The sequence below is a fragment of the Aulonocara stuartgranti genome (assembly GCF_965226115.1).
Source record: "Aulonocara stuartgranti genome assembly, chromosome: 8".
NCBI classification, from domain to species: Eukaryota; Metazoa; Chordata; class Actinopteri; order Cichliformes; family Cichlidae; genus Aulonocara; species Aulonocara stuartgranti.
The window spans coordinates 490,001-517,500 of record NC_138959.1 but is presented as its reverse complement, the minus strand read 5'-3'; the positions used below and the strand labels follow the sequence as shown (position 1 = coordinate 517,500).

The 27,500-nt window shown below is 43.5% G+C and overlaps 1 protein-coding gene and 1 long non-coding RNA gene across 10 annotated transcripts in view; one reads left to right on the top strand and one right to left on the bottom strand.

Annotated features, from left to right (window-relative positions):
- ankfn1a (ankyrin repeat and fibronectin type III domain containing 1a) overlaps positions 1 to 27,500 on the bottom strand; it is a 116,134-nt gene that overhangs the window by 38,674 nt on the left and 49,960 nt on the right. For 5 of the 7 annotated variants that reach the window (XM_082543704.1, XM_082543707.1, XM_082543710.1 and 2 more), the window contains 2 exons: positions 18,910 to 19,108; positions 13,839 to 14,049 (listed from right to left, as the gene is read on the bottom strand). In XM_082543704.1, coding sequence (XP_082399830.1) covers positions 13,839 to 14,049; positions 18,910 to 19,108 — 410 coding nt within the window. The remainder of the gene's footprint in view (positions 1 to 13,838; positions 14,050 to 18,909; positions 19,109 to 27,500) is intronic. The other 2 variants (XM_082543706.1, XM_082543709.1) reach the window with 1 other exon arrangement.
- LOC309712722 lies at positions 19,560 to 22,461 on the top strand. Of its 3 annotated transcripts, XR_014278369.1 has the most exons (6): positions 19,560 to 19,603; positions 19,725 to 19,856; positions 20,267 to 20,330; positions 20,688 to 20,840; positions 21,202 to 21,289; positions 21,865 to 22,461. It is a non-coding gene; the product is annotated as an uncharacterized lncRNA (long non-coding RNA). The 3 variants fall into 3 exon arrangements; XR_014278370.1 differs by having other exon boundaries at positions 19,563 to 19,856; positions 20,295 to 20,330; positions 21,865 to 22,459; XR_014278371.1 differs by having other exon boundaries at positions 19,563 to 19,856; positions 21,865 to 22,459.

The following is a 27,500-nucleotide window of genomic DNA, read 5'->3' as shown; positions in this document are numbered from 1 at the left end:
AATAACCAGGGCTGCACATAAGTGGTCCGCAGGTGCGCATTCGCTGTCAAAATAAAAGACACGCACAAGATAAGAAGTTGCAACGCGTGTTTGCGTACATAGGATTTTCTGGAGGAGGACAGACATTTGTTTAGAACTCTTAAAGATGTCGAAGACGCTCCTTTAAGCAATTACTTTGGTTTTCCTCCACCTCCAAAGAAATGTCAGAAGGAGTCCGAACCACAAAAGAAGCGCGTATTCTCGGAAAAGTATAAAAAAAAGTATACAAAATTAACCCTTATGTTTGCCTAACTACAACAATTTTGTCTATGAAAGCATTCTGTGTAGGGGTTTGGATAGTGTTCTGCTGTCTGCATCTCAGTATTATTAGTTATCACTTGCTGTTGTTTATGGTATCTAATATTTATATTTCAGAGCTATGGCCCAGCAGCATGACCATTTCAACAAAGATGTTATACTACTTCCAACTCCATCATGGGGAGTAGTGTGCAAACAAGGTTCAAAATTATGGTTACACAAACATGGGCACATCCTCAGTGCTTTTGAATTCCAGAAGACCTGGGACAACCAAACTGTCGTGAAACACATCAAGGAAAGCTTTGGTGAACGCATTCCAGAGGATGTCAGGTAAAATACTATTGTTTATTGTTACTGTGTGTATTCATGTAATGACTTGTACTTAAAGATAATATACCAAAGTAAAGAAGTTTAAAATATTATTCATCATTATAAAAACATATGACTATACCAGTAGAATTTAAGTCATAAAAGCATACACACAAACAGAACAATATATAATAAAATATTTAACTAATACTTAAAATGTTTAACTAATTAGCAATTGCTGTTGTCCCTATTTATTTTTTGTAGCCTCGAGTTTCTAATGGCTTGTGGCAATAAGCTGGTGTCTCCAAAGCTCCAAGTTGGTCAGGAGCTGAATGGGATGCTGATCCTAAAGGTTTTTAAAACCAAAGCCCTCTATGTAAGGCCATCAAGGACACTTTTAGTAAGTTACTAAAAGAATGAAAAGTAATCATGATTTGGGAAAAAACATGTCAACAATTGGGCTTCTAGCAAAATAGAATATATTTATTTAAAACAAGTGTTTGGGAGCAATCAATATGGATATTTCTTATTTTAATCTTTTTAAGATAAGCTATAATTACTTGCTTTTGATATATGTTTTTGGTCTTTTTCTGTTGAAGAGTGAATCAGATGAAGACAAAGATCCTTCCCACATCAGCTCCAAATCAGCATTAAGCAGTTGTGCAACTGATAAGGACAGTGACAATGATTGTTTTGAAGTTGATAGTTCAAAAATCCAACAAGACATGAGCAGCCAAGTCACTACAAGGTTAAGAAGTCATGTTAAAGGTGATAACCCTGGCACTAGCAGTGATGAAGAAGATGATACTGGGACCAACTGTATTCGAAGGAGTGTTGGTAAAAGGCAACGGGCAAAGCAAGGAAGTGATGGGAACAGCATTTGTGATGAAGGCTACATGGCAAGAAGTGATGACAAACCTAGCACAAGCAGTCACAGCAGAGATTTCAATGCAAGAAGTGAAGACATCCCTGCCATGAGCGTTAATGATGAAGATTATTCTTCATATTTAACTCTCGTGGCATCGCTTTCTGGCGATTCTTCAGATGATGAGGATTTAAATCAAGCTATAATTGCGAGCTTGGAGAATCAGATGTGAGTAACAAACATACAGAATTTGAGTTTGAGACATAATTTGGGCTTTCCAGAATTGTCAAATCAATATAAACCTTTAAAGCTTTAACTCTCTATGATCAGTGTGACACATATTCTCAAATTCTGTAACATGACTACATGGCTGATATATTTTATTTTCTGTTTTATTTTATTTTTTTAGTGCAGAAAAAGTCCCTGTTCAAGAGATACTGCTGGAACTATCAAGCAAAATTAGCACAAAACAGCAGTGCAAATTTAATATAAATCGCTCTGCTGTGTGGGAGGGAGCCTTGCGTGGTTTTCAAAGGCTATCTTATGATCCCAACTTGATGATCTGTGTGAAATTCTCAGATGATATGGGGAAAAATGAGGAAGGGGTTGATTTAGGTGGGCCAAGGAGGGAATTCTTGAGACTATTGATGGACACCATTGCCAGGTCAGCCATGTTTGAGGGGAAAGAAAACTGCAAGAACTTGGCTCTTGACAGTACTGGTAATTACCTATTTTTCTAAGATTAATAGTGGGAACTGTTTAACTGATATTTATTTTTACAGGCAACATTACTGACAATTTTGCTTTTCCTTTTATTCTGTTGCTTTGCAGCTCTCAGAGGGGACTGGTACTACATCTCTGGGAGAGCCATTGCAGTGAGCTTGGTACATGGTGGTCCACCACCTAACTTTCTGTCACCAACAGTATTTTAGTATTTTAGTATTTTTTTAGTATTTATTTATTTATTGTCATTGTCAAGAACAATGAAATTGCGTTTGGGGCTTCCATACAACCCCAAAAAAAGAAGAAAATAATAAATACCCCTTAAAACCCAAGTGTACATATTTAACCCAGTGTGACTCCAATGCAATAAGACAATCCTTAGCAATAATGTTCGTAGAAATTCAGACAAAGACCTGAGAAACATGACAAAATACAACAATGCAACCCATTCAATATTATTGTACTGTGAGATATGATATCAGATATGATAGTTATCTATTTAAGAAAGAGGGGGGGGGGGCAGGAGGGGGAAGAGAATAAAGATATGATGCACCAATGCAGACCAGTTCATTGCTATTAAGAAGTTGGATATGGTTATTGTCCGTGAGAGGGGGGCAGAGAGTTCAGGAGCCTCACAGCCTGTGGATACAGGCTGTTGGCCAGTCTGGATGTTCTGGCCTGTATAGACCTGTACCTTCTCCCTGAGGGCAGCAGATGGAAAAGGTGGCGCGCAGGGTGATGTTGGTCCCGCAGGATACTGTGCACCCTCCTCAGACAGCGAGTGGGGAAGATATTACTGATCTCTGGCAGACTTGTTCCAATAATTCTGCCAGCTTCTTTCACCACCCGCTGGAGTGCTTGCTGATCGGCCTTGGTGCAGCTGGGGAACCACACTAGAAATCCATACATCAGAACGCTGCTGATGGCACAGTTGTAGAAGTTCAACATCAGAGATCTGGGAATGTGTGCGCTCCGCAGTCTCCTCAGGTAGTAGAGGCGCTGTTGGGCCTTCCGTACAACTGAGGTGATATGGTTGCCCCAGGACAGGTCCTCGGTCACAGTTACCCCCAAGAATTTAAAACTGCTCACCCTCTCCACCGCCTCACTGCCAATGAAGAGAGGCAGATGGTTGTTATGGCCCCTCTTCCGGAAATCTACAATGATCTCCTTGGTCTTTTTGGTGTTTAAGACCAAGTTATTGTCGTGGCACCATGACTCTAGTTGTTGCACCTCTGTCCTATAGTTTGTCTCATCATTGTTGGATATAAGTCCGAGCACTGTGGTGTCATCTGCAAACTTAACAATGAGATTGGACGCGCAGGAGGAAATACAGTCATGGGTGAAGAGAGTGTATAGCAGAGGGCTCAGGACACACCCCTGAGGGGCACCGGTGTTGACCACAAGGGTGGAAGAGGTGTTCTTACCCACTCTGACACTCTGTCTACGGTTAGTGAGGAAGTCCACAATCCAGTTGCACAGAGAGGAGTTAAGTCCCAGTTGGTGGAGTTTGGGACGGAGTTTGTATGGCCGGATGGTATTAAAAGCCGAGCTGTAGTCTACAAAGAGGAGCCGTGCATAGGTGTTCCTGTGTTCCAAGTGCTTCAGTAATGTGTGCAGCACTGTGGCGATCGCATCCTCGGTTGACCGGTTCTCCCTGTATGCAAACTGGTGCGAGTCCAGGGATGGTGGAAAAGCAGCTCTGATGTGTTTAATGACCAGTCTCTCCAGGCATTTGGCGGGAATGGGGGTGAGTGCCACAGGTCTGAAATCGTTCAGACATGTGACATTTGACTGTTTTGGGATGGGAACGATGGTTGCTGCTTTGAAACAGGATGGTACCAGTGAACAGGACAACGAGGTGTTATATATAGAGGTGAAGACGTCCGCCAGGTCCGCAGCACAGTCTTTTAGCACCCGGCCCAGCACTCCATCCGGCCCGGCCGCCTTCCTGGTGTTAATGCTCCGGAACACACGCCTCAGCTCATGAGTGCTCAGGACCGGAGCAGGGTCGGTTGAGGGGAGAGGGGACAGGACAGGGTCGGTGTTCTCCCTATCAAAACGGGCATAAAAGAGATTTAGATCCTCAGCCAGAGTAGAACTGTCGGCTGAGGGTGATGGTGTTCTTCTTTTGTAGTCCGTGATAGCCCTGATGCCCTCCCAGACCTACCTTGGGTTTGTGTTGTTCTCAAACCTGGCCTCGATACGCCTCCTGTGCTGCTGCTTGGCAGTCTTGATGCCTCTTCTCAGGTTGGCCCTGGCAGCACTGTATGCCTCCTGGTCCCCGGATTTGAAAGCGTTGTTCCTTGTTCGAATAAGTTGTTGAACTCCGTGTGTCATCCAGGGTGGATTATTAGGGAACACACGGAGTCGTTTCCAAGTTGTTACATTGTCCACACAGAAACAGATGTAGTCCAAGACAGTGGAGGTGTAACTGTCCAATGCGACACGATTGTCAGTGTCCTGCACCTTGAATACATCCCAGTCTGTGCAGTGGAAACAGTCCTGAAGCATCGGAATAGCATCCTGCGGCCATGTTCTCACGGTTTTGGTTGTAATCCCAGTGCTCTTGATCTTTTGTGTGTATATTGGGTGTAGCAGAAGGGAGAGATGGTCTGACAGACCCAGGTGGGGATAAGCCTGGGCTCTGTACGCATTCGCCATGTTGGTGTACACCTGGTCCAACGTTCTATCTCCTCTGGTAGCACACTTCACATTACGGTGGAAATTGTGAAGTACAGATTTCAGGTCCGCGTGGTTAAAATCCCCAGCCGCAATAAAGACACTGTCCGGGTGTGCTACCAGGCTGTTATTGATGCTGCTGCTCAATTGTGCTAACGCTAGCTTAGCATTAGCATCTGGTGGAATGTAAACAGCGCAGATGTAAACGGCAGAAAATTCCCGAGGGAGATAGAATGGACGGCACTTTAACACCAACAGTTCTACCTCTGTACTGCACAGTCTTTCCGTTACCGTGACGTTCGTGCACCAAAGGTTGTTAATATAGATGCACAGCCCCCCGCCAGTCTTCTTACCCGAGTCCGCAGACCTGTCGGCTCGATAGGCGGTGCGGCCTGCTAGATCGATAGCCGCATCGGGAATGGCGCTGTCCAGCCAGGTTTCAGTGAAAATCATGCACAAACAGTTATTAAAAGTCCGTCGAGTGGCGATCTGCAGTCGTATTTCATCCAGTTTGTAACGGATTGAACGGGCGTTGGAGAGGAATATGATCGGGAGTGGTGGTTTAAACGGACTAGTCTTTAGCCGTGCCCACAGGCCTCCCCGCTTGCCTCTCTTCTGCCTCCGATCGCAACGTCTCCTCCTGCGGCTTGCTGTTGCGGGTAGCCCCGGGGGTTGCTTAACGATCTCCGGGGGGATGAGATACTCGGATGTTAGTTGAAGATCTCCACGGCTTAGTTGTAGTAGATCATCTCTGTTGTATTGAAGTAACCCCAGACTGTGTGAAATAATACACAGTACCACCAAAAGTGCAAAAGTGTAGGAGCTCCGGGCCGCTGCGTCTGTGCGCGCCGCCATCTTAAGTATGTTCTTAATTTTCCCTTCTGGTTGGAAATTCAGCAAATCCAGCCCTGGAAGACATAGCTGACCTGGAACTCTTTGAAAAAGTCCGAAAGGTCTCTATATGTTTATTTTATAAATCTTATAGTGAATTGAAAATAGTTTGTGTTCCAGTTTTCTTTTGCAGGGAATGTTTATCCGGATCAGTCTGGCCATTGCTGAATGCTAAGTTTTTATATTTTGCTGCTATATTAAACTAAGATTCAGTAGATAAGGGTAGACGAAAGAGTATATTTTCTCATTTTTTTAAGCACATTGTAAACATATTAAAAAAATATGTGTAGTCATTTGACTTTCAATGTACGCGCGGGCATATTGTGATTGTGTAGACCACTGGTGGCTGGGTTCCTTCTAATAGGTTATAAGACTACTGAGTAACTTCCATAACAAGCCCTTCCTCTGCTCTTTGTGATGCTAGATATCTCAAAGTACAACCCTTGAGGACCTTGAAAAGTCAAAAGAACCTCTGCTTGATTACTTGGCCAATGCAGGATGCCTGAGGCCTATGCGTTCACTAAGAGACAGGGATCTGCTGGTACATGATATTGTCATGTTTCAGGTCATCCACAGGGTTCAAGGTCCATTTCAAAGGTATTTTGGTATTCTGTGTTTTTCAGATTAATTAAAATGTGATAAAAATCTTACCTATTAATCAAAATGGCCAGTTAATAACCTAGTATAACTGATTGTGCCAAATTGATAATATACAATTAACTTAGAAGCATGAAATTGCAGAATTATTGAATAAAATTTCTTTGTGCTGTTTATCCAGATTTTGTGAAGGTCTGAAAACTCTTGGGGTTCTCGAGAAAATGAGGAGGCATCCAGACAGTTTTCGCCCTCTGTTCTGCTATGAGCCACATATGCGGACTGCTGACCAGGTGGATGATCTTTTCAACATTCATCTATCTCCAGAAGGAAGCAACAGAAGAGCTGCTGAGGAGACGGTTGTTACCTTCTGGAGAGACTATCTCCAAGATGCAGAAGGTAATTGTCACTTTAGTGCACAATAAATAGATGTAACGATTTATAGGTTAGCTTTTCTGAAATCTTTATTTTAAATAACATACTCATATAACAATAACACCACATTACCCTCTTGGTTGTAGTAACATTTTTACATAGTTCTTTGAGACTATTGAAAGATGAAAAGCATGCTCTATAGTCATTGCAATAACAGTCATTAAGATTCTTGCTTTAGATTTGTACTCACTGACAATTTATGTTGGCCAAATGAAATAACCTTTTAACACTTTTTTCCTTCTCTGTTTTATGCAGAAGAAGAAGGACCTTCCAAATTACAGAAGATATTGGCCTTTGCAACTGGAGCAACTGCGGTGCCACCTATTGGCTTTTCCCCAGCACCCTCGATTGAGTTCATTCATAGAGGAGACGGTGACTTCTCTTCTACACCAATTTTCCCTCTTGCCAACACGTGTGTTAACTGCATTAGGCTGCCACTGCATGTTTCATACCAGCTGTTCAAGGAGAAGTTTGATTTTGCATTAGGTAACACTTACGGTTTTGGCAGGGTATGAACACATTATGCTGGAGGAGTTTGCGTGTTTCTCTTTTGTATTGGTCTCTCTTTTGATTCAAAGTGAGTATTGAGTATTAACTTGTTAAGGTTTTAATATTTCCAAATTTACCTGCCTCAGTCAAATTGATGTTTTAAGACATCAATTTGACAAGAAGTGATTGTTCTTCAGGATTCATACAGGTAGATACCAATTGTTTAACAGCACGTCAGAAGTTAATTTAGATTGTTGAGTTTGAATATACAAAATTTGTGTCACTTTACTCATTTCATGTGTATGTCCATCGGTTTTTGATTTGGTTGTCTTTGTGTCTGTTTATTCTTCTGCCTGTGTCAGTTTCTGTTTGTTTGAAGTTCTGGTAATGGCTCTTCTTCATCAACGCCATAATAGTTATCAACATGAAAAATGTCATTTATAAACGACAGGATTCCCACATTGTTTGTGACACCTGTATGCCACAGCTGAAGAGGGGTCTGTCCTCCTTGTGTAGAGAGACCATGGTTGTTCCACTGATTGACAAATTCTGTTAATGCTCTTTCAATCCTTGGCAAATAAACATAATGCAGACAAAAAAGATGTAGCTCATTCAGTGAATCCAACATACCCTGTTCTTCCATAAAGTTAAAGATATTTATAAAGTGTCTTGATACAACTCTGTTGAGTTCTGCCCACAGTCTTTCAATTCTTTGGTTATGTACTGAAACACCTGTAATAACACTGCCTACTCCTCTTCTCTGTAACATAAAACGAGCAACCTGTATATTTTCCATACCATGATCACACCTGACCCTTAAGGGCAAACCAAAGTTTTGTATTCCTTCCAAAAATAATGACAAGACACTTGAGGCTCTGTTATTGGATAAGCAACGTAAGTATATGATAGTTCGGCTGAAGCCATCAACACAGCCATGCAGGACCAAGCGCCATCTAATCAACTTGTGGTTGCCGTCAAAATGCCTGTTGAGAGATCAGAAAGCATTACTACAGTTCCATATGTTTGTTCATATTATTTAGTAGTGAATTCCTGACTCTGTACTTAAACAAAAACTAGAGGTTTCATTTTGTACATTTACTTCAACAACAGCACACCTCTCTCTCTCTCACACACACACACACACACACACGTGCACACACATACACACAGTGGCATAAAATGTCTTTTTCCACACTACGTTTACCTGGCACAATTGATGTTAGAGATTAAAATTGTGATGTGAAATAAAGGATTAAACAACTCAACAGTATATACATTAGACAACATCTAAATTGATGTACTATGAATCCCCCAAATATTTAACATACTTATATCAATTTCAGTTTTTTTGGTTATTGTTATTTTTTTATTATTATTATCTTATGCTGATCATATAGATTAACTTCAGTAATGTTTTGAATGAAGGACCATTAATTTTGATGTATTGTGTTAATACTTTTAAACACAAGGCCTGATCATTTGTTTCAAACCAGTGAACTTACCATAAGTGGTTGGGGGCCTGAACACTATAGATCCTTCGCCTTATCGCATGACGACGTCTAAATGCACGTCCAATAGGATCCACTTCCTGTAGACTTTGTCTGACCCTCCAACGTTGAACTCTTAAGCCACGAGATCTCAGACTTCCAAGAATGTATACTTCCCCTGCATTTGGAGTGTTCTGTAGGATATCCGTCACAAGGCCATTCAGTTCTTGATTTGAAATATCCACATAGCTTAATGGCTCAACTCCCAAAGTTTGTCTGTGTCTGTACAGGGTTCTTCGACTTATTCCAAAGCATGATGCAATTCTCTGCCATATCATACCAATGGAAACAAAGTGAGAAATCTGTTCAGCAGATATAGTGTATCGTGGCCGACCTGGATGACCACTCAAGGTGGTTGGGGGTAACAATCTGTGGGTCACATAAGTAGATCTCTGTCTAGCATCATATTCATGTAGCAAGCTGCAAAAGCATCTATACAAGGATTGTAGTAGGTTGGAGGCAACCCTATTATTGGGATCATATCGAGATACAGCAGCAAGAAATTCTGATAGAGTTCGTGTATGATCATCTAGCTCTCTATAAAGCCGCTCTTGTCTGATATTGTCCGAATTTTCATTTTGGAGCGCCCCAATACATTGCAGAGCACAAGTAAAAAATCTTTCAACATCTTCTTCATTGGTTCTCACCTCAAAAAACAAAGAAAGTATGTAAAAAATGACAAGGATCTGATGTAATTTCATTGTAGATGAGGTACTGTCAGACACAGTCTTTCCAGATTATACGGGCAGCTAGCATAGCCAGGATGCCCCGACTTGTTGCAATAGGCTGCTATCCTACAACAATGTTTGGATAGTCACTGATGAAGGCAAAAGATTTTTCAATTATACCTCTAACAGACTGTTGTAGATGTCACCGCGGTGTTAGCTGTGCATTAATGTGTTATTTGTTTTTCCTCACCTTCCTGTGCAGCTAAAATGCCTTCCTGTTCAATTGAAATCCTCTTGGTTTTCATTAGTGTGTGTGAGAGCGTTTCAGTAGTGTGTGTGAGAGCGTTTCAGTAGTGTGTGTGAGAGCGTTTCAGTAGTGTGTGTGAGAGCGTTTCAGTAGTGTGTGTGAGAGCGTTTCAGTAGTGTGTGTGAGAGCTAAAATTTCAGTAGTGTGTGTGAGAGCGTTTCAGTAGTGTGTGTGAGAGCGTTTCAGTAGTGTGTGTGAGAGCTAAAATTTCAGTAGTGTGTGTGAGAGCGTTTCAGTAGTGTGTGTGAGAGCGTTTCAGTAGTGTGTGTGAGAGCGTTTCAGTAGTGTGTGTGAGAGCGTTTCAGTAGTGTGTGTGAGAGCGTTTCAGTAGTGTGTGTGAGAGCTAAAATTTCAGTAGTGTGTGTGAGAGCGTTTCAGTAGTGTGTGTGAGAGCGTTTCAGTAGTGTGTGTGAGAGCGTTTCAGTAGTGTGTGTGAGAGCATTTCAGTAGTGTGTGTGAGAGGTAAAATTTCAGTAGTGTGTGTGAGAGCGTTTCAGTAGTGTGTGTGAGAGCGTTTCAGTAGTGTGTGTGAGAGCGTTTCAGTAGTGTGTGTGAGAGCATTTCAGTAGTGTGTGTGAGAGCGTTTCAGTAGTGTGTGTGAGAGCTAAAATTTCAGTAGTGTGTGTGTGAGAGCGTTTCAGTAGTGTGTGTGAGAGCGTTTCAGTAGTGTGTGTGAGAGCGTTTCAGTAGTGTGTGTGAGAGCGTTTCAGTAGTGTGTGTGAGAGCTAAAATTTCAGTAGTGTGTGTGAGAGCGTTTCAGTAGTGTGTGTGAGAGCGTTTCAGTAGTGTGTGTGAGAGCGTTTCAGTAGTGTGTGTGAGAGCTAAAATTTCAGTAGTGTGTGTGAGAGCGTTTCAGTAGTGTGTGTGAGAGCGTTTCAGTAGTGTGTGTGAGAGCATTTCAGTAGTGTGTGTGAGAGCGTTTCAGTAGTGTGTGTGAGAGCATTTCAGTAGTGTGTGTGAGAGCGTTTCAGTAGTGTGTGTGAGAGTGTTTCAGTAGTGTGTGTGAGAGCGTTTCAGTAGTGTGTGTGAGAGCGTTTCAGTAGTGTGTGTGAGAGCGTTTCAGTAGTGTGTGTGAGAGGTAAAATTTCAGTAGTGTGTGTGAGAGCGTTTCAGTAGTGTGTGTGAGAGTGTTTCAGTAGTGTGTGTGAGAGCGTTTCAGTAGTGTGTGTGAGAGCGTTTCAGTAGTGTGTGTGAGAGCGTTTCAGTTGTGTGTGTGAGAGCGTTTCAGTAGTGTGTGTGAGAGCGTTTCAGTAGTGTGTGTGAGAGCGTTTCAGTAGTGTGTGTGAGAGCGTTTCAGTAGTGTGTGTGAGAGCGTTTCAGTTGTGTGTGTGAGAGGTAAAATTTCAGTAGTGTGTGTGAGAGCGTTTCAGTAGTGTGTGTGAGAGCGTTTCAGTAGTGTGTGTGAGAGCGTTTCAGTAGTGTGTGTGAGAGGTAAAATTTCAGTAGTGTGTGTGAGAGCGTTTCAGTAGTGTGTGTGAGAGCGTTTCAGTAGTGTGTGTGAGAGCGTTTCAGTTGTGTGTGTGAGAGGTAAAATTTCAGTAGTGTGTGTGAGAGCGTTTCAGTAGTGTGTGTGAGAGCGTTTCAGTAGTGTGTGTGAGAGCGTTTCAGTAGTGTGTGTGAGAGGTAAAATTTCAGTAGTGTGTGTGAGAGCGTTTCAGTAGTGTGTGTGAGAGCGTTTCAGTAGTGTGTGTGAGAGTGTTTCAGTAGTGTGTGTGAGAGCGTTTCAGTAGTGTGTGTGAGAGCGTTTCAGTAGTGTGTGTGAGAGCGTTTCAGTAGTGTGTGTGAGAGTGTTTCAGTAGTGTGTGTGAGAGCGTTTCAGTAGTGTGTGTGAGAGTGTTTCAGTAGTGTGTGTGAGAGCGTTTCAGTAGTGTGTGTGAGAGTGTTTCAGTAGTGTGTGTGAGAGCGTTTCAGTTGTGTGTGTGAGAGGTAAAATTTCAGTAGTGTGTGTGAGAGCGTTTCAGTAGTGTGTGTGAGAGCGTTTCAGTAGTGTGTGTGAGAGCGTTTCAGTAGTGTGTGTGAGAGCGTTTCAGTAGTGTGTGTGAGAGGTAAAATTTCAGTAGTGTGTGTGAGAGCGTTTCAGTAGTGTGTGTGAGAGTGTTTCAGTAGTGTGTGTGAGAGCGTTTCAGTAGTGTGTGTGAGAGCGTTTCAGTAGTGTGTGTGAGAGCGTTTCAGTTGTGTGTGTGAGAGCGTTTCAGTAGTGTGTGTGAGAGCGTTTCAGTAGTGTGTGTGAGAGCGTTTCAGTAGTGTGTGTGAGAGCGTTTCAGTAGTGTGTGTGAGAGCGTTTCAGTTGTGTGTGTGAGAGGTAAAATTTCAGTAGTGTGTGTGAGAGCGTTTCAGTAGTGTGTGTGAGAGCGTTTCAGTAGTGTGTGTGAGAGCGTTTCAGTAGTGTGTGTGAGAGGTAAAATTTCAGTAGTGTGTGTGAGAGCGTTTCAGTAGTGTGTGTGAGAGCGTTTCAGTAGTGTGTGTGAGAGCGTTTCAGTTGTGTGTGTGAGAGGTAAAATTTCAGTAGTGTGTGTGAGAGCGTTTCAGTAGTGTGTGTGAGAGCGTTTCAGTAGTGTGTGTGAGAGCGTTTCAGTAGTGTGTGTGAGAGGTAAAATTTCAGTAGTGTGTGTGAGAGCGTTTCAGTAGTGTGTGTGAGAGCGTTTCAGTAGTGTGTGTGAGAGTGTTTCAGTAGTGTGTGTGAGAGCGTTTCAGTAGTGTGTGTGAGAGCGTTTCAGTAGTGTGTGTGAGAGCGTTTCAGTAGTGTGTGTGAGAGTGTTTCAGTAGTGTGTGTGAGAGCGTTTCAGTAGTGTGTGTGAGAGTGTTTCAGTAGTGTGTGTGAGAGCGTTTCAGTAGTGTGTGTGAGAGTGTTTCAGTAGTGTGTGTGAGAGCGTTTCAGTTGTGTGTGTGAGAGGTAAAATTTCAGTAGTGTGTGTGAGAGCGTTTCAGTAGTGTGTGTGAGAGCGTTTCAGTAGTGTGTGTGAGAGGTAAAATTTCAGTAGTGTGTGTGAGAGCGTTTCAGTAGTGTGTGTGAGAGGTAAAATTTCAGTAGTGTGTGTGAGAGCGTTTCAGTAGTGTGTGTGAGAGCGTTTCAGTAGTGTGTGTGAGAGGTAAAATTTCAGTAGTGTGTGTGAGAGTGTTTCAGTAATAATGTCCCTTACGGCACCTCATACAGAGCTGGGCTGTTCTTCAGACCTGCAGGTTGTTGTCGACCCGCAGCTCCTGAGAGCTGCAACGATCATGTTTTATGTAGCGCGCTGCTAAAGGTCGCTGTGGTTTAATTAAAGCTTAATCGCTGATCCCGGCGCTCTGAACCACAGAACAACCCAACGACACATCTGCCAGCAGCTGGTTTACAAATCAGTTATTAACCAATTAGCGGTGATTACTGATGGGGCCACAGGCTGCTAACAGTAACAACGATCAGCAGCACGATGGAGCCGTTTCTTTGGTACTTTCTGTTTATGCATAAACGATTTCTTTATGTGAAGAGTTTCTGGAAGTGTTTCACCAGGAAGAGCCGACCGACACTCCGTCAGTCTTCTGAAAGCCTCTGTTGGCTTTTTCACGTCTGAGTTGTTGAGTGAACGCCGCTGCAGGAGGACGTGCTTCAGGTCTCGACTCTTTTAGTGGCACAAACGTCTGTTTTCTGCGTCGCACGCCACGAAAACCCAAAACGCCCACATCTGACCCGAGCGACCTCCTGACAAGCCGCGTTGACGGGACGACGGCTCGCCTGTAAATGAGGTTTCTGTCAGACTGAAAGGTCAAGCGGGCACACTCCATCAGACGTGACAGCTGATAAAGACGCGGAGGTAAGACCGAGGAGTCTCCCGGCTCGTGGAGCTGTAATTGGCCTCGTCGCTTGGAGTGCTCGCACAGATGAAGCACAGCACTCGACACGAAGTGACGGCCCGGCGGGACGGATTTCGTTTCAGGTGGTTGTGACACAGATTTACAACATGAAGTCTGACACGTTTAAAGACCAACACTCGGACGCTGTGTGTGCTGCGGTCTGGCTTCAGGGCCGAACCTGCCTGATGTGGCGTACTCACAGTGCGGGCTCTCCTTGCCGCCGGCTTTCAGCAGCAGCTTGGCGATGGGCGTGTTGTTGGTCATGATGGCGATGTCGAGCGGCGTCAGGCCCTGGCTGTTGGGAGTGTTCAGGTCCAGCTCCTCGGCCGAACACTGGTACAGAAGGATCTGCACGGCGTCCAGGTCCTGCTGCTCCACCGCCTCGAAGATGCAGTCGCTGCCCTGCATCGTCTGAAAGTGAGAACCAGCATTTTACCAGTCTGGACACGTGGTCACGTGACTTTATGACACAAACCAAAGGTGAAGATCATACAAACCTGGAGCCAAAACAAGCAAAACAACAGGAAGCTAAACAACAACCATCGAACGGCAGCGTTTCCTGATCCACAGTCGGAGCTTCCTGATGGTTCATGAGCCCACAGTGTCTGAAACACCGAGCTCTCTGGGCGCTCGCTTTACACCAATCATGTCATTAAGCAGCCGCCAGATGTTCCAGCAGCTGTTTGACATCTTTAAAGAACAGATAACATTTCTCAGTTTCCACGTGTCACGAGTTTAAAAAACGCCGCTGCTCGGATCATCTGTACGTCTCCCACCGCGCTGCTTCATCCCCCTCAGACCTCACGTGCAGCATCCTTTCAGGCGCCGCGGGGACATCACCGCGTGAAACGGACACGTATGACATGTGTGCACGATCATGTGGTTACCATGGGAACAGGCGTGCAGGAGTTTCGTCAGTGAGACGAGCCGTCCTCAGGATTCCTGATCTCTCCACGTTTGTGCCGAGACACTGTGTGTGTGTGACTGTGAGTCTGTCGGTGAGCTCAGGTCACATGACACTTTATTCAAAGAGGAAGCAGCTGAAAACGACCTTTTTGCTGACGTGGAGATGAGATGATTTGAGTCACTTTCACTCTTTAATCTGCTGATTCTGAGGCTGCGTCCACACGTACACGGGTATTTTTGAAAACGGAAAATCTCCGTTTTCATTTTCAAAAATAACCCCGTCCACACGTAAAGGCAGAAATGAAGGAAAATGCTGCTAGGAACACGCCAAAGCAACAGGTGGCGATATATTCTTAACCGTGTAGAAATGTTGGCCAATCAGAAGTCTAGAAGCCTCGGTGGGAAAAAGTAAACAAAGCTGGGGCATAGAAGCAGAACCGAGTCGTATGTGTGGAGGGACAGTAACTGTGTGTGTATGTAAGCATTTAAACACTGCAGAGAGTAGAATTAACAGTAACAGTATTGTAGAAATTCATTCACCGAAACAATAACGTGGCGCACAGTGTGACCTCAAAAAAAGCGCGCACCTTTGACGCTGAGTTTTCCTCGTCCACACGTAAATGCAAAACCAGAGTTTTCGAAAATATCCACCCTGGCAGGCGTTTTTAGAAATCTCCGTTTTCAGTGACCGAAAACGCCGTTTACGTGTGGACAGAAGGTGCAAACGCATAGAAAAATCTGCGTTTTCTAAAATACCCGGGTACGTGTGGACGTAGTCTGCTGACTCGCTCGAGCGTCGGCTCAGCGTCTCTGAAACGAGCCGCCTGTTCTCACTGAGCTCACAAACAGCGAGTGAAACCGTGGCGACCTGAGATCTGCCATCGGTGACAGGATTCAACCAGCAATGAAAAGTCTGGATTCTGACGAGCTGTCAAAAACTGACCAGCAGAAACTAAAATAGAGCAGTTATCATGTATTATTATCATACTTAGTCACACTGAACTGGATTATTTTGTTATTATTTTAATTTAATCTTTTGTAAACAGCAAAAGAAGAATTTTATTATTCAGGGAAAAATGTTTCTTTACTGACCAAACTTCAAACTTTACTTTAAATACTTCAGAATTTTACATACTTGTACTTTATACTTTGTACTCAACAGTAATCACACTTTATTTCATTATAAGACTGGTAGACATAAAAAATACTGTAATATAATGTAACATGAATGACTGTAACTAATGATTAATTAGTCCGTTCATTTATAAATGCACTGTAATTTAAAACAATCACGCCAGAATATTAAAACTTTACTTATTTATGGGTTTTATAGTTAAACATTCCTGTAATTATTATTATAAATATACTGTATTTGCCATATATTATAATCACATCGTCATATTACACTCATCATACTGCAGTGTAATTACACTACAGTATGTCAGTTACAATGTAACTGCAGTGAAATTACAGACCCAGCCTCATGCTCTCATGTTTAACTAAAGTTAAACTAATTCTTCATAAACTGTATTAAACTAATTTATTAACGTCACAATGTAATTATAAAAATGTAATAATAATATTTATATAAACAGAATATTTCACTGTATTTAATTACAAATAATGTAAATACAATATTTATAATTACACTATAATTATTTATTGCAACTCTGTACTAAGATGTTTGTGTTTTTCATTTATTATCACTACACTTTATATTACACTAATTATACGATAGTTACACTAATGTATTGTAATTACACAGTAATCTATTTATAATTGTGGCATAACCAAAGTTGTATTCAGTGTATTTGCACTACGTTTCTCGATGTTTCAGTTTAACCTGAATGAGAGAGAGACCACATGTCAAACCCGAGTGTTGGAAACGACTTTTTGAATGTTTCCTCCTCACAGAGTAAAGAAGCAGCGAGGAGGAAGCTGATGAAACGGGAACAAAGTGTTTCTCTGCTCAGGCTGGAAACGGCTCCTCCTTCGCTTGTCTCTGTAGACGTGACGGCAGCGAGCGGAAACTTTTTGTTCTTTGTCAGGCTGACAGAGGGCGGCAGCGACCATCCACAGCGTGGCGGCTGCTTTCAGGTTTATCACAAAGCGTGTGAACAGAGAAACATCCTGCAGGCCGCTGCGTGGCTGTTATTGCTGAGGGCGGCGCCGCGCTGAGCTATGCCTCCTGAAACCACAAAGCCTTTAACAGAACACAGAGCCGGGTGGTGCAGGTGGAGCTGCAGACCATCAGACGCGACGTGGGCCCTGGTTCAAAGTTGGATCAGGCTTCTGGATTTAGAAACAGCTTTGAGGTTTTGAAGTGGCGACATCACCAGTGTCGGTTTGGGCTCACTTCAGTTCTGTTAGTGATGTTTCCACCTCTCTTTGACTGGATTCAGTCACCTGTGACTGGGTTTGGATGTGTTTCCTGGACACTCGCCTGGTGGACCAGTCACAGTTTTTCAGTCCGTGTCGGTGTCTTTAGGATTAAGATCAATGGTTGTGGTTTTAAACTAGATCACGATCGTGAAACACTTGTTGTGTGGACTGAAAGTGTCTCATGTAGTCCTGGAGGTTTGCTTTCCTGCTGCCGAACGACTCTGAACAATCTGCAGCAGAGGTTCAACTTCTAAGAACTAAAGACAGTTTCAGGTGCAGCCCTTGCACAGCAGTTTGGGAACGAGCTTCCGTCATCCTGGATTCAGACGGTTTTGTTTGTTTCTACTTGTTACTCTGAACCTGGTGTTGTGTTTACACCAGAGATGGGTTTGAACTTGTTTGGTATGGTTTACTATCTCGACTGGTTCAGCTGATACTAATTTACAGCTCAGATTTGGGACGTCCTTGAGAACTCGCCACAGCTGTTCTGTGGACACTGGACTCCCATTGGATGGTTTTTGGACTTTGTTGGGGTTGGTTATTATCTTTGTTTTGGAGAACCTTACCCTGGTGTGTGTTTTGTGGATTTGTCTCCCTCCATCTGCTGCAGGTCTTTGTGAGTTTGGGCTCCTGCAGAATGAACACGGGGACCTTTGGATGGTGGAGATTTGGACTGTGAGCCTAAACGTGAGCAGAGTTCTGCAGATCGACTCGTACTCGCTGTGCTTGGAGGCTTTTGTTTCCTCCCCCGTCTGCCTCTTTGTTTCATGTCTGCTGCTGTGGCTGGTTTGTAAATGTCAGCAGGCTGGCAGAGAGAGTGCGCGTGCAACATGACATGTAACACTTGTCACACATGATGAGTCGCCGCAACCAAATGTTTCGCAGGGCAGCAGGAAGGCGGCGACGATGGCAGCAGACAGAGACGAGCCTGAGAAAAGATGGCGTGTTGCTACAAACCAAAGACGGCGTCCACAGTGTCCTCGAGTGAGGCACGTAACTCCACGTTCTCAGTTCACCGAACTCTGCAGCCGTGGAGTGACGAACAGTCTGTCTTTACGATGCTGGTCTGAGATCAGATGAAAGACGCGACAGTCGAGAGCAGAGGCTCTGACGACATCGCCGGTAACAGAATTAGCGAAGCGCGTTTCTCGATCCTTCTGTCAGAGACGGGGTTTCCCCCGTCAGGCCAGCCATCGCCACGGCAACATTAGCACAAGAAAAAAGCATCACATGAACATGTGGAGAGTTTATCACAGCTTCATGATCAGGATACAGGAGTTTTTTAAAGACTCGATCTGAGCGAATACCTGAACATCAGTGCCTGCACGCTCTCTGTGTTACTGTAGCGTAACAGCGCTGTGACACCTGTGCTACCTGTAATTCGGTGCTATGTAAATAAAACTGAACACATTAATGATGATTAAAACACCTTTATTCATGTTTTTGTGCCGTATGTTAGTGTTTTTAGTCAGAAAACAGTTTCCAGCTGCTGAAATGTGAAGCTTGTTTGCTGTGTGAGCGTAAAGCACGTCTGCAAACAGACTCAGCCATGCGGTGACAGGATAGTTTCACTGCTGACTTTCACACTCATCCCAAGACGTAAAGAGACTTCCTGTTTGCTGCATTGATGAAGACTGGATGAGTTTCTGCTAATTAGGACACAAATTAAAGCTGGAGGCTGACTAAGAGGACGCATTAGTCAGTGCGCCCCAGGGTGGCTGTAGCTACAATGTAGCTGCCATCACCAGTGTGTGAATGTGTGGATGACTGTGTAAAGCACTATACAAATACAGGCCATTTACCATTTACCATTAGCTTAAATGGATTTTTGAGCGATGAACTGTCAGAGTAACATCGGCCTCGTGCGGCTCTTTGTGTTCAAACCCCGCAGGATTCATGTCCAGCGTCTGTGCTGCAGTTAAAACAAACCTGCCGTGTTAACTAAGTAAAGTGATGCAGTGACCGAGGCGCGCCTGAACTCACCGAGGCTTTACGGAGCCGATCCGTCTTGCCAAAGAAGTAGGCATCTTCGAAGGAGGAGGTGCTTCCTCGCAGCTTCTCCGACAGGTTCCTGTAGAGGCGCTTGGCGGCATTGGGGGAGGCCGGCCCGCCGGGGCACTTCCTGGTCTGGGACAACTGTAGGTTCTGCATCTGCTGCGTCATAACACCCGGGAGGCGTCTGCTGGGATGGAAATGCAAAGATCGACGTTAGCTGTTGGGATAAAGCATCGGATACAGACAAACAGGGATCACATGTGTCATCAAATGTTAATTACAGCTTTGGCATCCTCATAGAACCAGAGTTATGCTGAGCAACCACTGCTTACTCTGGACCCGTTACCATCACAGTCGCTGGAGGATCCTTTACATCAGTAATGCTGACAGACTAGATCCTAAAGCAGCTGCCAAAACCACCAATCAGAACCTCTGAGGACGTCCACAGTTTTACAGCACGCGGCAAAAGTCGAGGCAATAAACATGTCTGTGAAGGTTCTCAGTCATCCAGGTCATCGTAGTCAAAGGAGCTTGCAAAGAAAAGCGTCTGGACTTCTTTAAGTTACTTGAAGACGTTTCACCTCTCATCCAAGAAGCTTCTTCAGTTCTAAGGTCAAATGGTGGAGAGTCCCAGATATAAACCTACACTGAAAAAAAGGGACTGGCCATCTCTTGGATTTATGTAAGCATCTTGCATGCATTTAACACAATTGCCTCATGTTTTAAAGTTAAATGTAACTATATAGTGTAAAAACTACATGATATGCAGAAAGGGTGTATTAAATTGTTCATATCATGTTCAGGTGAAGTAAGTCAATAAGATAGCAACGTTAAATCTCGTGAAACCACGCGTGATTTCATCTCGCGGGCTTTGGATCGTGGTTTAAAAAAGGCATCCATCTCAGTCAAGTCGAGCAGCCAACTCTACGTTTTTGGTATGTCTTGATTTTTTGAATTCATTTTTACCATATTTCAGCCAAATGTAGTTAAACGTCTAGAGTGTCGCCATGTAACATGCTAAAAAAGAGCCGTTAGCTTATTTGCTGTTTTATCTGTTGTCAAAGAATTGGCGCTTTTTCATTTGAATTTGTCTTTGGCACAAGAGCCGTAATATCACATTAAACCTAATTACGAGGCACTCATAACATAATTTGATTTTCTGTGTGAATAGATTTGTCAACTGACTCTTCAGTTACATTGTGTATTTACTGCACCGTGGTGTTAGTGAGATTTTGGACATTGAACAGCTTTAGCTAATATCATCAGCGGCATTATGCTAGCTTACATCCCTACCCCTCCTGCCCTCACCTGCTGTCCTTTTGTTTTTGTTTTGCTGCACATTGAGAGATGACCTCTATTCTGCATTTCACCAGGAGTCAGCTGATGGATTGTGGGTTCAAGGTGTTATGGTAAGAAAGTATATTCTATTTTCGTTTCTGTAACTTAATTATAATAGGTTTTTTATAATTATTAGGTGCATGCATACTCACCCTATTAATACAACTGAGAAATCCAAAATCTGCCATAGGTTTGACTTATACCTGTATGTATTGCCAGAAAGGTGATTACTGGACTCGCATTAATGCACACTTGAACTGAAATGAGGTTGTAACTTGTGGGTTGTTGGGTTGCAAATCAGAAACAAACATCTTTGGATTTTTTTAATCCCATAAGATCTGGAAACACAGTTTTTATTCAACAAAACATTACTGATTAACCAAGCACAGTGCCTGCTGTTATTTCAAAATAATTTTATGTCATTTCAGATAAAATGCAGCATTCCAGTGCATCCCAACCATGCCTTTACAGTCAAGGTTTCTGACGGAGCTGAGTTTTTCTCTGACAGTCTGCTGAAAGTGTTTGCAAAGTGATCAGGGGAACAGGGCACAAAGCTAAAGGATGTAGCTGCCATGATGACAGTAAGAACTTTAAAATTCTTTAACTACAAAGTGTATATGTATTGCATTAGGTCAGTAAAAGATTTTTATGCTACATCCATTGAAACAGTCAACTATTACCTGTGAGTAATGATTCCACTAAAAGGATGCCATAATTTTCGTCATGCATTTACTGGCCCACTGAGAAAAAATTATCTTTTTTTTTAAATAAATGTTCTGGAAACTATATATCCATAAAGTTGATGTCAAACAGGAACTTTTGATATTGCTTTGTAGATGCTGGTGTTGCATGTTGACTGGTTTAAGTTTTGGTCTGGGATCATTTTCTTCTGTGCTACTGAAAAGTTCACAAATCTTTGTTTTCTTTGTTATAATACTTTAGGATGACATTAATGCTCAAAGGGAGTCTCATCAAAGTGCTCCGCATCTGTGTGAAAGACAATTGCAACATCTTGGTGCAGGAGTTCATGGTGAGTGTTTTATGAGTAGATTGTGGATTTGCAACATTTAAAAATGCATTTAGTTATCCACTTGATCCTCATTGGACTGGTTAGGACCAGTAGTCCTCTTTAATAATTTGAAGTTCACATGAGGCCTGGTAGTGAACTCGGCCGCCGGCCCTTGAGGCCCTACCCCTGTATTAGGGGTCACATCAGTGTGAAAAAACTTTAAATTTGTCATTCTAGTGAACAAAGGAAAATCCCACCAATATTTACATTAGCTTTTGTTTGAAAAAAAAAAAAAAAGACCAACTGACCAACAGCTAACCAAATTGTGGGGCTGAAAGTCTAAATTCTAACATCTTCTGAGTGACATAGCCTGGATTTCTGACAAACTAATGTAAAGCATTTGAAATTATTATGTTTTTCACCCTCTCTTAGAAACTCTGTTAGACCATGAATGGCAGCATGGCAGGCCACTCTTTGGCTATAGCTATTTACTATGTTGCTTGCATTGGTTTAAATTACTCTAACATTAGAACTGGTAGATTCAAAAGAGATGAGTTTAAAAAGGAATCTTAAAGAAATGTTTTGTGTTTAACCAGGACTTGACTGAGGCCACTGCACAGATTGAGAAAACCACAATGAACATCTGTCTCCAGAGGATGCGGCAGGCAATGACTTTTCTGATGTTGTTCTTCAAGATCTGGATAACGTGACCTTTGCAGTAGCCATGCTGTTTGGACCTTTTTTATTCCTTCAACATGAGTTACCCATCACAACTCTGCTACACTTTTGAGGTGATTCAATGGGTGGTAATGGAGTTGGATGCAACTCAGCTCTCAAGAAAAGCTCACAACTAAGACAAAACTGCTCCTGCAACGAAGCTCACTGTTATGCATGTGAGGTGACCAGCTCTAGGTGAGAGGACATTTAAATCTCACACTTGTTCTGCTGCATTTTTGAAGCTCAATTCCAGGAACGGATCGCAGGGTTCATTTTTATATACTCTGCAACTGCCATGAGGACGAGCCGTTTTTTGTTGTTGTTTGTTTTTCCTTTTGCTCTGTACAAGTTCTGTTTGTCTGTTTGGCAGCATTTTTAAATTTCTCTTTGTATTTTTTCTTTCTTTTACTAGTGAAGAGATGTAGCATGAACAGTTATACAGTCTAAATATCCCATATGGGCCGTGTGAAATGGTATTTTCAATTTCATTCAGTTGAAGTAAGGAACGTTGAATATTTCTAAGTGTGCTGTTTTGAACCAAGATGTCACAGTATGATCAGTGCTGTATTTTTTGACAGTCACTGTATCAATGTTATTTTTGCATCTCTTGAATAAAGGTTTTGACCTGCAAGTGCTAATTTCTTTAGTTATTGGGGTAAAATGGGTAGTGTTAATAGGAAGGTGTTTGCCAATTCAGTAACCTAATTTAATGTTAATGGAAACTAACATTACCTCAAATTGTTTAGTCATAATTGTTGTTTAACTGAATCTTGACGTTAGAGGCCTTAAATAGAATGTTTTGTATTGTTCTTTCCCAACATTTTTCAAAAGAAACAGTCCAATTTCTTTGCTGTGATTGATTCCAGAGAACACGGAAGAACTGACATTATTTAACTGTTGATTTATATAGATTCAGTAGAGGAGTAATGTCAGTTTAATTCTTTACCTACTGCAGTGAAATTAGACATGTTGTTTTGAAAGGTTACTGGTGGATGCCAGCAACCATCTTGGAAGAGAACAATACAATCTGTTATAAGGCCTCCATTTGAAAATTGTGTATTTGATACTAGAATATAATAGCAAAATGTAATTTGAAGATAACATGTAGTATTTAAGTGACCAAGTAGTATTGGGTAAAAGTTATTGAATCGTGTTGGGATAACGTGAGAAAATTGTGAAGGATTAAAATATTCCAAGAGCTCAAATTACTTCATCAAAACATGTTTAAGTCACATTTTATCAACACAAATTGCACAAGTTTATTGAACATGAATAAATTGTGTTAATTTAATTCAATTGTTTAAGTTGCTGCCAAAGCAAAACATCTGTGTGCAACAAATGTCCACCATTGAATTAAGTAAATCCAACAACATATTTTTTTCAGTGTAGTGGGAGTAACCCCCCACAGAGGGACAAAAGGACCCCTGATGATCCTCTAATCACATGAGCCAAGGTGGGAAACTGGGCGTGGGTCCCAATCAGCCAGAGTTTCGGGTGTGTTCATTGTGAAACCTGGCCCCACCTTATCATGCCAATTCCTGAGGTCAGATGGCCCAGGATGTGAGTGGGCGTTAAGGCGTCTGGGAAGGATCTCAAAACTGGATTATAGATGGCAGAGAGTTGGTGTCGTAAACCCCGCCTCTGTTCAAAGATGGTCGCTCACAGTGGACATAGATGGCTTCTTTCACTCCTCTTTCAAACCATCTGTCCTCTCTGTCCAAAATGTGAACATTGGCATCCTCAAAGAGTGTCCTTTATCCTTAAGATGCAGATGGACTGCTGAGTCTTGTCCTGTGGAGGTGGCTCTTCTGTGTTGTGCCATGCGCTTGTGAAGTGGCTGTTTGGTCTCTCCAATGTAGAGGTCTGAGCATTCCTCGCTGCACTGTACAGCAAACACCACATTGTTAAGTCTGTGTTTTGGCGTTTTGTCCCTCTGTGGGGGGAAACTCCCACTAGGTTTATATCTGGGACTCTCCACCATTTGACCTTAGAACTGAAGAAGCTTCTCGGATGAGAGGTGAAACGTCTTCAAGCAACTTAAAGAAGTCCAGACGCTTTTCTTTGCAAGCTCCTTTGAGGCAATAAACACGTTTGTTTATCTCAGGTGAAAATAATCCACAGACTCTTCCATTAAGTCTCAAACATGATTCAATTCATTAAAATAACTGTCTGTTACTCGAATCTCCATCTTTGACCAGAAAACTGTCAAATTATATTTCCCACAAATGAGCCAGGAGGAGCTGGTGTGAGCTTGTCGTGGAGCTGGTCAGGAAGCATAAAGAGTCAAACTTGATTAAAGATAATGAATATTCAGCCTTTATAAAAGGCTGCAGCATGTATAAAGTTTCAACCTGTCAGTGGTCCTGCTCTGCTTGAAACCCCTTCAGCCGTCGCATTGTCAAAAAAATCCATTCAGTTTTTGATCAGGCAGCTAAACGGCTTCCCGTCGCCTCCGGCCCTCGCTCGCTCTCCGCATTACGCCGGGATAAGTTCAACATGTCACTGAAACGAGGAGACTGTCAAACGGCTCCTGCAGGGAACTAAAGAAGAAAAAGCTGCTCTCGCTGCTCAGCCTGAATGGAAAAGAGAAGCACGTTGAGTCCTGTCAGGGTTGAGCAGCAGGCTCCGCTCAGGCCCAGAAACTCGGCGTTTACCTGTTTGTGCTTTTGCCTTTTTTTCTTTTGCATCACTTTGCTCTCTGCACGCAAAACAACAACAACATTTTTTAAACAGGAAACATTCAGAGCTGCTTTAACTCACAGATTCAACACAGTACTGGAAACATTCCTTTTGGTCCATGGTTACATGACATCATCGCGACATCAGCTGCAGATTTGTCAGCTGCATCCATGAGGACAGTCCCGTTCCTCCACCTCCCAGAGCTGTTGGACCCGTGACTGTGGAGGCCGTCTGAGGGCAGTGGACTCGTCTCCATAAAGCAGAGATGAGCTCCTGCTGGAGACACTGTGGTCGACGGACCTGGTCAGCAGCAACCGCTGACACGGGCAGGATGGACCCGTGCCACCAATGTCCACCAGCCGACGCTCATCGGACCAGGAAGTGTTTCTCCACCTTCCGGTGTCCGGGTTTGTGAGTCTGTGTGAATCGTAGGCTCAGCTTCCTGTTCTCACCGACAGGAGTGACCTCTGACCGTGCTGCTGCTCCCTGGAACTTTTCTTTGTAGACTCAGAGGTGGTTGGTGGGAAAATCCCAGTTGTGCTGTGTTCAGAGTCCCTGATTCAGAGACTGATGCTGCCTTGTGATTGGCTGATTATTGTTTGAGCAGGTGTACCTAATGAAGTGGCTGGATAGTAAATGATGTAAAAGATGAAGCAGAAAGTAACACCCCCACTCAGCCCATGTGCATGAGTCTGACAGAGCTGCATGATGTGACGCCTCCAGCTGCTCCAGATGTTTGCTGTAACACTTTTCCAGTCGTTATCATCATAATGATTCTGTGACGTCAGCTCGCTCTGTCCGCCGTTTGATGCATATTTAAGCTCAGCGTCGCCTCGTCACAAGCTTTTCTCTTATTACTGCCTGACTCTTCTTCTTCACACCTGCAGCGAGGCGCCCCCGGCTGGTACCCAATGAAAGCTGCCGCTTTGCCCAACCATCGTGGCCTCAGTCCAGTAAGACCTCGCTGAGCCGCCACGCTGTGGCTGATTGGCTCACTTACTCCGCACCGTGTGTGTCACAATCATCACATCAGAGGGAAAATGGGCTTCGGCGGCTCTGTGTCTGAAACCAGAGCTTAATTTGCTCGCAGGATGGCGAGGACGGTCGTTTAGAATAGCAGGTAATCAGTCCGCTAATGAATTCGCCATAAAAACCTGCTGTTAGCAAAATGACTCATGATTTAATCCTGCAGCCTCGAACACAAAGGAAGGGAGACTGGATTAAAAAATACATCTAATTTTCAAACCTCTAAAACATGAAGAGCTGAACGCTAAACTGTGGGGAAAGCAGAGGCAAACATCACGTATTTAACACGATTCAGTGTGGCGGCATTTAGAGCAACAACTTTCATCAGGATGTGGGAAGCACAGAAATCATTCAGGAGCAGATGATACAAACAAGCGCCCATCCTAACAAACCCAGTGTCACCATGCTCTCCTGTGGACAGCTCGGTCTGGTACCATTTCTCACTAAAGCAGACTCACACATTTACAGCCCGTTCTGGTCTCCCCCTTCGTACCCCCTGTAGGGGGGAGACTCACTTTAGTTATGTATTACTAACAGAGCGAGTGACAGCGTAGTGTGACATGGAGCTGCTTCAACACCAGGAGAAGAAACAAACCTCCTTTGGGGTTAAGAATGGATGTGCAGCTGAATTAGCTGCTTACAGTAAGTAATGTGCTGAAAGCAGCTGTTCAAAAAACAGGACATAATGAGCATTGGAGCGTTTTAAACCCCACACAGGATTTCTGTGGATACAATTCAATTCAATCTATTTATACAGCGCAAAGTCACAACCACAGTCGCCTCACGGTGCTTTATATTGTAAGGTCGACCCTACAATAATACATACAGACAACAATCATATGACCCCCTATGAGCAGCACCTTGGCGACAGCGGGAAGGAAAAACTCCCTTTTAACAGGAAGAAACCTCCGGCAGCACCAGGCTCAGGGAGGGGCGGGGCCATCTGCTGTGACTGGTATCCAGTATCCACCCAGCAGACTAACAGAAACCAGAGAGGTCGTCACGGAGCGTGTTTTTAAAGGTCATGGAGCTCCACAGGGCTCTGTTACTGATCCTCTACTTTTTATTTACCTTTCACTTATATTCTTGTTTGTAAAACGACAAAATGTTTCCTCCTTCAAAACAAATGCAGAGGGGAGGATGTTTTTATAACTCACCTGTTTAAATTATATTCAGGCTCAAAGTTTGCAACTGAACAGAGCTGTGGGCTGTGTTTATGCTGAGCCTTTCTAATGGGGCCTGACTGATATTGGAAATCTGCTGACAGAAAATAATGTTTACTTTCAGACATGAAACAAAGAGATTCCCTGAACATTTATTATGAGCAGCTCTATTATTTACTTGCTTACACCATTCCCCACTGTTCAGGTCAGCTGGTTGATTTCCTGGCATTCCAAAAATTTGTGTAGCCAACAGGGAAGCTGCAGAGTGCCCCCTGGTGGACAAACTATGCAACATCAAGTCTGAAAACATCCATCCAATCATCCATCTTCATCCGGGGCCGGGTCGCGGGGGCAGCAGCCTAAGCAGAGAGGCCCAGACCTCCCTCTCCCCAGCCACCTCCTCCAGCTTATCCGGGGGAACACCAAGGCGTTCCCAGGCCAGCCGAGAGATATAATCTCTCCAGCGTGTCCTGGGTCTGCCCCGGGGCCTCCACCCGGTAGGACATGCCTGGAACACCTCACCCAGGAGGCGCCCAGGAGGCATCCTTGTCAGATGTCCGAACCACCTCAGCTGGCTCCTTTCGATGTGGAGCAGCAGCTGCTCTACTCTGAGCCCCTCCCGGATGGCCAAACTTCTCACCCTATCT